Source organism: Dipteris shenzhenensis, chromosome 4 (genome assembly GCF_047967505.1).
Source record: "Dipteris shenzhenensis isolate YYH24624 ecotype China chromosome 4, Dip_SZ_1.0, whole genome shotgun sequence".
In the NCBI taxonomy this organism is placed as follows: Eukaryota; Viridiplantae; Streptophyta; class Polypodiopsida; order Gleicheniales; family Dipteridaceae; genus Dipteris; species Dipteris shenzhenensis.
In genome coordinates, this window is record NC_141599.1 from 2,593,615 (window position 1) to 2,608,080 (window position 14,466).

Below are 14,466 nucleotides of genomic sequence, written 5' to 3' on the forward strand. Positions count from 1 at the left end.
CAAGGCTAGATCGACCGATCAAATTTCTAGACAGTTCATCATTCACAAGATACCACCGTCAAAGTCTGAACTAGCACATTGCAGCCAAGCACCTGTAGGCTGCCACCTCCCGCGAGTGTGTAGAGACTCCGTTCAATTCCTAGCAACGATTGTTTGTTACCTTAGCATAGAATAGTCGCAACTGCAGTCAGGACATATGCGTGGGTCATCCCGCTGTCCCACGTGACACGCAATTACTTTCATTTAACCAGGTGCAGCAGCCGCCTTGAAGTCGCAGTTTAGTCACAGTAAATGTCGCGCCAGTACATGTGTCACAGCCACAGTCCGCAGGCCAACCACCTGCTCTGATACCATGTTGGAAAACCACCAAATGCTACGCAGTGCAGCCAAAGGAGCACCGAGTACGAGGGGTCCCACATCCTCGCCTCCACTCGATCTTGTGAACTGGCCTGTTCACATGGCTCATCAATGGGAGTCACAGTTCATAAAGATACGAGCATTTGACTACTTTGGACTACTTTATGCAACTGCAATTTTGCCCGAGCCTACTTACACATGAGGGGCTCCTCCTTGACCCCTCTCTATGAAGCTATCCATCCAGCCACACGTTCCCAATACGTTCACGGTTCACGGTGTGCTCTTGAAGGTTTGGGTCATCCTCTTGACTCCTTTGAGTAGCCTTCCGTGTGACTAGTCGGTGCACCACATAGACACAGTTCACAAGTCTGCACACTGTCGTAGATCAAGGTCTGTCACTGTTCCCGACATTCATTCCATGCTCTCATGACCTTAAAAACGTTTGCTATCTTGTGGGTGCTCCTGCTATAAGATTGCAAGATGGAGATGCAAAGAGATTTGTATTCCAAGAGAGTATTTCAGAAGAAATAGAATGCTAGAAGGGAGCTTTGTTTGCAGTTCTCTTTAGAGTCACCTCGGGTAGGAGATCTCATATCTTTCCACATAGTAGTAGTTGTAACATGGAAAGGGAGATCGGTCCATTGGTCGTAACACCACTAAACAGTCACGGTAGTTAACTTTTGGTGTTTGTGACACTATACCCTTACTTGAAAGAATTGATATCCTCATCAATTGAGGTTGTGTACAGGGTTTGACAACTATTGCCAATTTCATGCCTTAATCCCAAAAGCCTATCCCCCAAACAAGCTGACTTGAATGATTGGCCACACATGATGGACGCACACTTGCACAAAAGCCTAATCTCAATTTAAGAATGCCCGAATGAGTCGCCACGCACCCGCTATGCTACGTCGAACCCCTACATTCTCATCGCATGCTCCTTATAATGGGGTACTTACAATAAATAGTGAGGGGGATTCCTATCTAACCACCTTATTACACACGGGAGCGGATGCATTTACATTTGAGCGCCTTGGGCGCAGATCCAGCATTTCACTACCATTGTCATGGGATGCCTTTGATGAGCATAGGACCTATGTAAATACAGGCACAAGGCCATGCCTTCCATAGATCTTTCTTTTGAATGTGCGTTTGGACTGGGAAGTTCCATGAAATGTTACTTTTACTATTTGTCAAGTGTTCTCCCAGCCAGAACTTCCACCCCACATGGGTTATTGATCCTCCACCTTCTTTATAGGAGGACACATCCCATGCCCCCGACCCTCCATAGATTCAAGTGGATGATATTCTCGTTTTAGTCGTGGACACAGAGGTCCAGTTCAGGAGGGGCCATCCAGTGCCTCTCTTCCTGCCAGAGACACCTCAGATCCACCTATGGACCAGTGGTGAATGATATTCAGAATCTTGGCCCTTCTCTGGGGCAACCCCTTGCCTCTTTTGCTCTTTGGTCTACTTCTATCAACAAAGGCAAGGGCGTCGCCTCTCCTTTACCTTCTTCGAGTGTGGGGATTCTTTGTACTCCTCTGCCAAGCTTGATTCATAGGAACTCCTTCTTTGTACTAGCAGATTTAATTGGGGAGGAGTTTGTACCCTCCACTTTTGGAAATGCTATTCTGGGAATCCCTATTGACAGAGCTTCCCCCTCTGCAAGTGTAGGGGTTCTTTCTCCTATGGATTTTCCTCCCCTTGGTAGGAGGGAGTCCACACAGGAGAGGTTTGTTTCAACACAACCACGTTGGGTAAGGTATTCCACCCGACGATCATTCCTTCTAGAGCTCAGTAGATTATCCTCATGATTGGGGGACATAGAGTTGGCTTTATCAATCTTTACATCCCCAAGGATAGAGGGGACTGTGCTCTTATGTGGAAGGAGCTGCTCTCTTGGATCCCCATTGCAGATTCATGGGTTATTGAAGGTGACTTTAACATGGTTGAGTTGCCTTGAGCAGTGTGAGGAATGTCTTGCAGGTATCGATCATGGGTCAAGGAATCCCTTGGTTACATAGCCCACCACACTAGTTGGCAGTGGGCACCTGGTCTCAGGTTACCATAGGTAGTGAGTCTGATCCAAAGAGAAGAAAGCTACAAGACAATTCAATATTGTCCTTTATTGCTTCACATATAACTTCCCTCGATTCCCATCACCCAGTGCCATTGATAGTTTCTCCATTGACACACATTTATCTTTCTTCCCCCTTTTCTTCCAACCCTTCTCTTTCACCCCCTTCCCCCCTTTCACTTTGGATGCTTGCTACCCGCCACCAATTAGCGAGTTTAATTTTAAGTGTTCTTCACTCCTTTATGGAATCTAGGAGGTTTGTGTAGCTGTGGGGGTAATATGAAGTCCACTTGTGTTTTCTACTGTGTTAACCTGAACATCATTTTGCTACAAGAGATTGAGTTTGGAAACGAGGATGTGTCTTAGCTTAATTTATCCTCTTCTCAATAGTTTTATGAGGCATTTTAGTGGCGTGTACTAGCAAATGGCAGACACTGGTATTAGGCAATGGTGTTCTCATTTGCAGTTAGGGTAGCTGCCCTGTTGCTTGTTGTTTATGTTTTTATTGAAGGATCAGTTATAAGTGTTTCTAAAGTTAAAGTCTCTTCAAAACAAATGACTTTTTGGTTGCATTTAACTGCGGAGATGATCTGCTGTCTTTGGCTTTGTGCTCCCCATACTTGGTCTAACTTCTATTCGCATTGGTGGCAGCATCAAGCTGCTGCTTGATATTATCATCCCCAACCCCAACCACATGCCCACCCCCCTTCCACTCCTTCACACCTCTTCCTCTCCTCCTCTCACTTTCTTGGACGTCATGTGCTGTTGCATTGTTGGCTTAGTCATTGTTCCCTCAAGCTTTGTTGATGCATCTTGATGTTCTTGTGCCGGAGCTCTGCATGCACATTAGCGTTTGAGGACAATGGCAATTTGCAAGATCAAACCCCATATGGGAGCAAAATGTTTGCATCTTTTCCGGTTGATTTTTATGTTTGTGCTTCTCTCATTCGTGACTGTGGTGGTCTTTGTCTTTTGAGGAACCTCAAGATTATCACGGTGCCTCTTGCAGGTCTGTGGCACCTCTTTCTAAAGGCGCCTGCAGGAGGTTCTTTTGTTCAATGTGCAGCCCGATATCCTTCAAATCTCTATTGGGTGTGAGCCCTTTTGAATAGCACTAGGTTGTGTGCAACATCACTCTTGTGGTTCTAGTTTTTACAGTTAGATTGTAAATTGGACCCACCTGGGTGCTTCAGCTTGGTCCTTACATTCCCGGCTTCATTTGGAGGTGATCATTCCATTCTTTGAGATGTTGAAGGCCTTATTTGAACTCCCTCCTGAACGTGTCCTCTCCCCTCAAGGCTGTTATTTACATCAGGTTTGATTTGCTAAAGCATTTTGGCCTTTGGCATCATAAAGTTAAGTTGATAGGCAATGGAAGGTTTTTCTATTTGCTACTTGAACTAGAAATTGGGATTGTGAGGCCTGTTTGTTCATATTTTGAAGCCTCTCTTACCACCAGAGAGCAGAACATTGGATATATTCCAATTGTTTATAGTTTAGGAGTCAAGTTGCATGTGTATTGTGGGTCTCCTGAAGAGGCCTTCTGCCACCTGTTCATTCCATTTTCTTTTTGAAGGATCCTTTGTAGAGGTTTGTTCCTTGATTTGTCCAAGTTAGCACTTCACTCTTATGACATTGGTTTGTTAAAGGAATCTGCACTTGTTTTGCCAAGCTATTTCCTTTGATTTGAGACAAAGTATATTATATTTTTCGGAAAAACTAGAGAAAGGGTGATTTTTTTTTTGGCTTTGTTTTTGAATTCTAGGATCGCTATGGAAGAACAGCACTTATTTGGGCAGCAGATTGTGGCCATCTTCATATTTGCGAATCTCTCATCCGATTGAATGCAAACATCAATACAGCAGATTCACACACCGGGAGGTAAATCTTATGGTGTATCGTACGTCTATTGTTAAATTGTGAGTTGCAACATTTTCATTTATTTGATTTGTATAGAGTCAGACCGAATGTGAACAAAAGTCTTAATTTCTAGGCTAACATTGATTTTATTTTGCAGAACTGCTATACATTGGGCTGCAAGAACAGGAAGCTTGCCAATTGTCCGTATCCTTTTGGGGTACTAGTAACATGTCATTTCTTGTGATAGCACTGTTCCAGCCAGATTCACAAATGATAAAGATATAGTATTTTTTATCACGTATTTTGCTAGAAGGTGGTAGTAAATGAAATCTGGACTAACACCCCACCTCTCCCTTTTGGTGCCACAAGCACAAATTTTGGGACTCGTAATCTCCTTGTTCCATCCCTCAAAAGAGAAAAGGTGATACACAATCAGCTATGTGTGAGGCTACTGATGCGAAAGAGAGACTGTCTGTTTTGCAGCAGATACCAACGCATTGTCTAAGGTAGCCTCAAAGTAGGAATCAATAGTTTGTGTGATGGGCTATGCCACAATAGGTTCCTTGATCTGCGTAAATGTAGAAAAGTATTGTAAACCAAGCCTTGGCAAATTGTGTCGCTCTGTGGTTTTCTTGTAGCACTCCTTACCTTGCTGCCAAATTGAGTACAAGGTGTAGATAGTGTCTAACCAAACATTGACTAGGCCATACATCATACAACTTAGAAATGCCATGCTGTGATGCTGGCCGTTGTCTGCTAGACATTGGCTTGGTATCTCATGTGGCATGACGTAGAATGTTGCAAAATGAGCCATTGAAGTTATTTCATGCATCCAATCAGCACAATGCAATATACCAAGTTATGTTCGGTAGGACCAGCTTAATCACAAGGGCCTTACTTGGAAGGGAGAGGTCACCTATTGCTTAGTGTGTATAAGTTGATCCCAACTTGGCACCCCTAATAATAATTAGTATTTCATGTGGGGACTCAATGAAATCCCAAGGTCTCACCCCAAGTGAGAGAGATCTTTATCTTTGTGTAAAAGATAATTGATTTATGTCAATTGATCCTAGGTTGTAAAGGCAAAGCACTAACTGATCAAGAGGAGTCAATTCTCTCTAGGCTCTTCACAAAAAAAGTTAAGTCGTCTATGAACTCAGTCCAACAGCTCCTCCCGTACCTGATCAAGAGGCACCTCTCGATTAGACATGCCTGGTGTAACTTCAAAAAGTTGTCCATAGACTCTATGACAAAGAGAAATAGGAATGATGCTAGCAGGCACCCGTGAGACGAGTGGAATGTGGAAGCAAGAAGGCCTTCCTGTGTGGCTTGCAATGAAAAACTAGCTGGAGTTGCACGCATATAAAGCTGAGGCTCCTTTGATTCAGTGTCATAAGAATCCCAAGATCCTTTTGGTGTCCTTCATAAAAGCATAAACCACCTTATGGTCTGTCCTTCTCGAAATCCATGAGTAGGATTGTGAGAGGCTGTATCGCAATGGAATTAATAAAACTGAAGGCATAAGTGGCCAATCATAATGCCATTGTATTGTTTGACTCTATCAACATCAATTTCAAACTGGTAAAAAGACTCACACTCAAAACCAGTCCATTTGACTATGCTTATATAGTTAGAATGCTGGATGGAAGTCCAAGAAAAGTGTGGGACTGAAGCGTCACACAGATGGAATTACACATCCAAGACTATGGGGAGAATATTATCTTCAAATCACCAGACTTGTTTATGTAAATAGCTCTTAGAATGGTGCGATAATCTTGTTTTGGATGGGCAAAAACACATCTATCAGTTTTTAAAACTAGTTTGTCGTAGATTCTTCAGGGTGAGAAGGATCTATGTCAAGGTCCTTTAATCTTGACTATTGAGGTTTGAAAAACCCGAGTCTCTATTCAAGTAATGCATTGGTTGAGTGGTGTGAGGATGCATTAGCAAACCCTTGAGCTATCCAAGGCGGGGGATGGCTTTGTTTTTTTCCTTCCAGAGAAACAACTTTCTATTAATGCTTGAGAAAACCGACCATACAAATTAGCAATCCATGAGGTGTTGAACACTGGAAAACAAAGAGAGAACTCGTTGTCAACCAACTTGTCTTCCGAGAACCCAGGTCACTACCTAGGGAATCTCTGAGACAGGGGCTAGCAACTAGGGTGGGGGAATACACATCTAGTGAATGCCTCAATCTAAGACATAAAAAACACCTGCAGGCCAAGCTTTGCAGAAACACACCTATCTCTTGACGGTCGCTCTATATTCCGATGTCCCGCGCTCCCAAATGGCATGCAAGGTATAGTTGATGTCCTGCCAAATGGTGACTAGGGTACACTGGGGGGGAATTGGTGGCCCCCCACCATCACAAGCAGAAACATGCGACCCAAATGTTTCAAGCAGTGTGTTGGATATGGTCTCCCAAACACTATCCTCTAGGGTGGTAACAAGATGTTGCTACGAATGGGGAGCTACATCTTGTACCTTGATCTGTGAGGTGTTGAACACTGGAAAACAAAGAGAGAACTCGTTGAACCCAAGTCAATACCTAGGGAATCTCTGAGATAAGGACTAGCAACCAGGGTGGGGGACTACACATCTAGTGAATGCCTCAATCTAATACATAAAAAATACTTGCAAGCCAAGCCTTGCAGAAACACCCCTGTCTCTTGACGGTCGCTCTAGATTCTGATGTCTTGTGCTCCCAAATGGCATGCAAGGTACAATTGATGTCTTGCTAAATGGTGACTAGGGTACACTGGGGGGGGACTTGGTGCCCCCCCCCATCACAAGCAGAAACATGTGACCCAAATGTTTCAAGCAGTGTGTTGGATACCATCTCCCAAACACTATCCTCTAGGGTGGTAACAAGATGTTGCTAAGAATGGGGAGCTACATCTTGTACCTTGATCTAAAGGATTCTCTGTCCTCAGATCGTGTAATCTGGGGTGACCATGTCAATGGAGAAGGCGTGACCTTCCTTTGTTAACCAAGCTACCATACTTTAGATAAAATCCCATTCCAATCTTTGAGTTTGAACCACTATTTGAAGGGTCCCTTACCAAACCTCTGTGCTAGGAGGCAGCTCTAAAGATAGTGTGGGATCGTCTCAAGGTCTCTCTCCATGCAGTGATGGCACCTCCCATCAATGCGCATCTGCTCCAACCAATGTTTGACTACTAGGGCCTGCTACAATCCCTGCCTAAGGATCAACTTTTGGGCCTAGTATTTTGCACAATTGTGGAGTCTGTGCACATTCCAACTCACCGCACTCCAACTCATGGAGAGGTCGGGAGGTAGTAAATAATGCCTTCCTTCTAGAAACATAAGGCGTATGAACATGAAACAGATGTGTTGGAGCTTGCTAGGGAATTGGAGGGTGAATCCTAGTTTTTTCAGAGTCTTGCAAGAGCCATCACCAACTCCACTCCTTGTGGACTAAAGCCATCAATTTCGATTGCAAAAGTACCAACGATCGAGTTAACTAGTTCAATAGTCAAAAGGTGGTCCTAGAGTTGAGGTAGAGGCTATATCCATATGCACAATAATCAATAATCCATCCACTGTGGCATCTTGGAAAGATTTCAAAAAGCATCCAGAGGATTAGAGACTTTTTTCAGTTGGTCATCTCAGAGGGAGTGCAGGGAGGACTCAGTAGATTGATGCTGCCATTCCAGTGGAGTGGATGGTGGATATAGATGATATGCCCCTTACAGATTCCACTTGGTTGGGTGCTTTCACTGGAATAGGTATTCCTATTCAGGTTATTGCTTTGCGGGATGCACATGAGGATGCCCTAGTTTTTTATGGTCGGGATGCTACATATGTCTTCTAATGATGTCCTTTAGGGGTTCCCTTCCAGCCGGTCAGGATTGCTGGCTATATGGAGTAGGGTACAGATTCACAGTGGTTCCTAGATCCTGACCCTATTCTTCTGGCTCTAGATTCATGGAGACTTTGTCTCTATGGAGGTGTCCCTACCAGATCTTTGCAGTGGAAGCCTGGAGAGTGGGAGTGGATTGATGAAGGGCACTAAGAGAAGAACATCCCCTTCTTTTGTTACATGGTTAGAAATTCCGGGAGATTTCAGCCTAGTTGTAGAGGTTGGAGGCCCTCTCGATCTTCTCATTGGGACGGCTTTCACATCTCTGCAGATGTGCAAAAAAACTTTTGGAGCAGACTCTAGAAATCCCTTTGGAATAGAAAAATCACTCTCTCTTTTGGTTTTCTATTCACGGAGGGATTGCGTTGAACCTGTGGAGATCTAGGTTCAGGGCTTACCCTACATGTCCTCGTTGCCATTCTACAATTGAAACAATTCAGCATTGTCTTTGGGGTGCAGACAGGTGAGGATGATTTGGAAGAGTATTGCAAGGATCTTATATACTTTCCATACTTTATCCTTCTTCATGACCTGGGGCTCAATGGATTGGATTTCTCTTATGGGGCCTCAGGTCTTTTTCGAGGGACATGATTCATAGGGGACTTTTTCGGTTTGTTGACACTCAGTAGAGTTATGTTCCCTACAAGATATTGCATTTACTCCTTTCAGAGTTGTCCCTACAGCATGTTGCATTTACTCCTTTCAGAGCTACACATGCTTCAGTAGATACCTCATGGGAGATTCTAGCTCGTATTGCAGCTTGGCATATTTGGATACCAAGATGTATAGAGGCATCGAGAGCAGCCTCTGCTAGGAGGAACACTTTTTTCAGAGTCTGGAGGGAATCTCTTTTTATCTCTGATTTTGTTTCAGGGTTGACTTGGCATTTTCAGCCGAAACCCTGGTTATTTGCTAGCTCTTTTTGAGTGAGCTTTGATTTCTCTCATGTATTTATTGACATGATGTACTCCTGCATTGAGCTTGCTTTGCGTTTTTCTTTCATACTTAATAGAAGTACTTTTTTGCAAAAACAAAACAAAAAAGCTGTGAAGCCTGGGTGATATGGGAGCATGTGTCACTTATTTCAAGTACATGGATGCTTCATTGTAATGTAGATAATTAAAGGCCAATATCTAAATATAAGATGCTTGCAATATATGGCAATCCATATTGTAAAATAGAGATAATGTATTGAGATTAGGAAAAGGTGCAAGTTACGTAGTCAAGAATTAACCCGAAGGGACAGTTGGAAGAAAAGCCATTTCCATCTCTTCGCCCCCACTTGGTAGATACTCATGTGAAGAAGCTAGAACACTCACATGAGAGACTCTTGTAAAGAGTGCTAGAGCTGAAGCTCCTCTTTTCTTTCTATTGCAAGCGTGGATAGTAAGTGTGAATATGTAGACTATCCATTTCCTTGTGATGGTTCACACATTTAGCTGAAGGAACATGGTGGAGAGAGGGAGAGAGAGAGGGTAGGCTAGGGAGAGAGGAAGTGATACTCAAAAGGAGACATAATGAAATGGAAATGAAATGACTAGAGCAATGAACAAAAGGAGAGTACTCACATGTAGACCAAAGAGCTTGTACCTTTATACTTGATTGATTTGACAATAGACAAGTACAGCTCTTATATAGAGTGCACACACACATATGAACACTAAGGCATATGGGATAACTCCCAATGTGACACGTGGCATCCATAGGACACACTAGACTAGAACTCACACTAGAACACACCAAACCGACTCAACTTGGCTTCATATTCTAACATCCTCCATGAAGGCAAGGTGAGAGACTACTGGAATGGAACCAAGGACAGAACATGACAGTGGCAGGACTACTAAACTGTGCAATGTCTGAACTAGATATGGCTCCCATGCCAACTCAGAGGCTGAAGTCTAAGCATGGTTTAGAGGTTGGATTGAGCACTCGTATGGCTTTTACATCCCAAACATGACTCAGAGGCTCACGTCTCAGCATGGATGCATGAACAACTTAGAGGTCTAGAAGACCAATGCACCAACATCTTGGAACTCATATGCCAGGCCTAATAACTAGACCCTATCAATGCCAATAGATGGCTTCCACAGTACATCCCCCTCTTGACTCTAGGGACTAACTAGAAACATGGAGTCACACATCATAAAAGAAATACATCATTTTAGGAGAAGTATAGGGCGGGACTATATCACCCCTACTATTGCCAAAGAAGCCATGGGAAGGTGTGAGCATGGACCTCGCATGGACATTATCTTGGGATTGACAAGAACCAACAAGGTGTATGATAGCATGACTATCGTTGTGGATAGATTTAGCAAAATGGCATATTTTATTGCTTGTAAAGAGACAAGTAATGCTTCAAAGTGATTTGTTCTTTAGATTAGTAATGATATCTCATGGATAGCAAGTGAATATTACCTCGGATAAGGATACTTATTTTCTAAATTATGTTTTGAAAACATAATGAAGGAAGATTGGCATGAAGTTGCTTTTTTACCATCCACAAAATAAAGTGGTGAAAAGATGTATGGAAAATATGTTAAGAAGGCGTTTGGGGGGGGGAGGGGGGGGGGGAGTTGAAAAGGGTTTACCTTTCAAGCCTTTTCGTCAGTACATCATGTGTATCAATCATGATTTGACCATGAGGTAAGGGCATGAGCTTTACCTCTACTTAGAGAAGGAGACACATGAACTTTTGAGTTTTTTTTTTTTCATGAAAAAGACTTCTACTAAGTATGAAAAGTACCCACATGAGCAAGCTCAAAGCGAAAATACATCATGTTGTGCATGAGGAAACCCCCCTGAAAAAGGGAACAGAAAACTCCAAAATGAGCTGGAAAGAAACCAAGGTTGAGGTTGAAAGTGCCATCTCAACCCTACTATAGTCTCTAAGAAAAAGGGGGAACCCCTCCATTCCCTAAGGAATATAACCCTCCTGGTTGAGGCTGCCCGGGAAGAACCCTGCATGCTCGCCCAACTCACCATCAATGTGTGAACGGTGTCAGCCCAAATACTAGCAGGTGTGCGAGGGATGGACCTGAGATCCGTCCTAGGCCTCTGTGCATCTAGCCCTCCAAATATGCCAAGCAATGATGCTAGCCAGTATCTCCCAAGCGGTATCCCCATCAGCATGTACTGGTCTATAGCGGGAGATAGGCACATCCTCAAGAGAGCAAGTCTCTACTAGGTGACATCGAATCGATATGGCCCAAGAAGCATCCTGCCACTCATAGAAGATCTAAGGCCTTGATAGGGAGAGACAAGCCACTGATCCCCCCGTCATGAAGAAACGAGAAGGAGCAAAAGTACTGAGGACCCTGGGAATTTCCATCCAAATGGCTCTCGCATGTCTGCACTCCCATAGACAATGATGAATCGACTCATCAGTAGACAAGCACCTAGGACAAGTGGGATTTGCCCCAAATCTAGACCTCCAACTATTCTCTGCAATCCCTCCATGAATAGAAAGCCAAAAAAATAGAGTGACCTTTCTATTTCTTTGGGATCTCCAAAGCCTCCGCCAAAAGACCCTCTGCAAATCAGTGGAAACGTGATAACTCTCCCAATGAGGGGCCCTGGAAGGTCTCCATTCTCTACAACTGATCTGGAACTTCCTGGCATTACTGACCGTGTAACAAAAAAAGGAAAGCTCTTCTCTTGGTTGCCTGCAACAATCCATTCCCACTCTCGTGGGTCCCACTGAAGAAACTTTATCGGGACTCCTCCAAAGAGCCACAACCTCCTCCAAAGAGCCACAAACTTTATCGGGACTCCTCCAAAGAGCCACAACCTCCAAGAAACCGAAAGAGAAAGACGAGGGATCGGATCAATATGCCATGCAGAGTCCTTGCCCTGATCCAAAAAGCCTATGATCCTGACAGGCTGAAAAGGCATGCCCAAAAGAATATCCTGTGAAGAAATAACCAGCCTGCCACCTACTTGTACATAAAAAACCAAGGCATCCTCATGTGCTCCCAAAAAAGCTATAACTTGGAGAGGAATACCTACCCTCAAGAAATCCCCCATCCACATGGAGCAAACAACAGGCCCGTCATCTGTATCCACTCAGTCAAGGGGAAGAGCTGCATCAATATGAAGTATCCTCCCTGCACATCCTCTGAGGTGACTAATCGTTTGCTGTTGGCAAACTTCTGGAAGCCTCTTGAAAGCTTTCCAAGAACCTACGGAGGTGGCAAGGCCTCTCTCCCACCTGGAGCACTGCATATATTGAGACATACCAAGCTGCCTACCATGCTCATCCAGTATACTGTCATTCCACATAATCAGCTGCCTGTCAATCTCTTCTGAGTAATTCACTGCCCAAAGCTGCATATTCCCCATTAGTGTAGAGTTGACAGAATTCTAGTGTTCAGTGGGATGATGTTATACGTTTAGAAGAGTAAAATGTAGAAGGTTTTGATGGCATTCCTATAATTTCAGGATTGCTTCTGGTTATCACCTTCTACTGTAACTGTGAATTTTCTGCCGTAAATGGTTTATTTCCTGAGGAAAACTCAAAAGACCTGTGTGAACAAGTGCCCTATGAGATATGTCAATACAAGCCCCTGCAATACATGAACATCTATGTTTTGGATCTGCTTATTATTCACTTTCACAACTGAGCAGGGCTAAGAAAAAGTCTCGCTTTTTGTCTGTTATTCAACAATATGGCTGCAAAAACTTTGGATTCTAAAAGGATGAATGTTTGTATGTGGACATTATGCTTGATGAAGAAATATTTGTACCATTTTAATTCCCTTATGCTGAGATTACATATATTAGTTCTTTGAACAAACAATATGATGTTATTTCTTAAGTACGGATTTAGGCTTGCTGGTGCAATATGGAGCAAACATAAACAAAGAGGACAAATATGGTCTCACACCACTTTATCTTGCCAAGTCAAGAGGTACAGATGGTGAAGAGGTTTTCCAATACCTCTTGGCTGAAGGTGCTCCATATAACGAGCTCAAGACCTTCCGCATATCTGCCATAGAAGATCAAATTCGTGCTGAAATGGCAGCTATTGATGCAACTTCACATGCCTAGGGTTAAGCAAATAGAAAACTGCAGAACATTTCTTCACTCATAACTTTGATTGAGACTAGGTAAATTGAAATCTCTGTTCAGAATTTTTGATAATCCTTGTCATTTGAGAACTGTAAGGCTGAAAAAAAAAGGTCCTAAAACTAGGGCTGAACATCTTTCTTTTCTCTCTTGCCTCTCCTTGCTGGCATTGCAATAACAGCCTGATTACTAAATTGTGTATTGTGACGGTGTTGTACCTCTTAGAATTTTTAACAACTTCCATTTTATCGATGGCTTATATAGCCTTTAAAAACTTCTTGGCACCATATGATAATTCACATTCCTCCTCTCACTATGCATCAGTCATGTCTGTACTCATTTCCTTCCTTCTCAAGCTTCTAGCTTTTCACGTTGTATTGCACTGGTATTCCTTTTGTTAGCACAGATATTGTTGCTGTATGTTAATGTGTTTTCCAAGATCGTGAATTTGCTTGTTCTTTTCTTCATAATGGGATAGGGAGGTCAAGCTGTGCGACTACATAGAGAGATTCCATGATGAATTATGTTTGTTTTGTATGAAAGTACTGAACTATGTTTGTTCTGTTTGTTCACCATGAAATTCACTTATGTTTTGCAGAGCACAGCATAAGTGAGCATAAGTGAAATTTGCATTGTCACCAGTCACACCTGAGTTGTGCTATTAGCTAAAAGGGTTGCATAATTAGTAAATTAGGAGATAAAAGAGGATAAGTAACAACTCCGCGAACCACAAAATGTGAGGCTTCTCTACACTTATAGGGACCTTATCATTCTTTCCATTTGCAAAAAGGTATTTTTGGGGAATTCTAAGAAAAGAACAATAAAATACACCATTAGCAATCTCTTAAACAGAAAAAGCTGATATACACAAAACAAGAAAGACTCATAAAGGAGTGTTCAAAAATGGGGAGATATGACTTGGGAAGAGTAAAAACCCCCACCATATGAGTGAATACTTATAAGAACCAGTGCAAATTTGACCAAGTCAAATTGCACTAACATCATCAGGGTAGTAGATGCTATTATGCAAAACAAGAGAAGAATCAGAAAGGTCCAATTAATCAAAGAGGAAACAGAGAGGAGAGCAGTTGAACACAGAATTGAAGGGCTAATGAAAAAATACAAATATGAGAGAGTATGCTGCAAATGTTTCAGGATGTTCAATTCTACCTTTGAATATGCAAATGTTTCAGGATGTTCAATTCTACCTTTG

The 14,466-nt window shown here is 42.9% G+C and overlaps 1 protein-coding gene across 3 annotated transcripts in view; it reads left to right on the forward strand.

Annotated features, from left to right (window-relative positions):
• LOC147902323 (uncharacterized) overlaps positions 1-13,398 on the forward strand; it is a 36,168-nt gene extending 22,770 nt beyond the window's left edge. For all 3 annotated transcript variants that reach the window (XM_087373531.1, XM_087373532.1, XM_087373533.1), the window contains exons 3-5: positions 4,203-4,318; positions 4,455-4,501; positions 13,015-13,398. In XM_087373531.1, the coding sequence (XP_087229657.1) occupies positions 4,203-4,318; positions 4,455-4,501; positions 13,015-13,235 (384 nt within the window). In that variant the 3' untranslated portion in view covers positions 13,236-13,398. The remainder of the gene's footprint in view (positions 1-4,202; positions 4,319-4,454; positions 4,502-13,014) is intronic.
• The last annotated feature ends 1,068 nt before the right edge of the window (positions 13,399-14,466 follow it).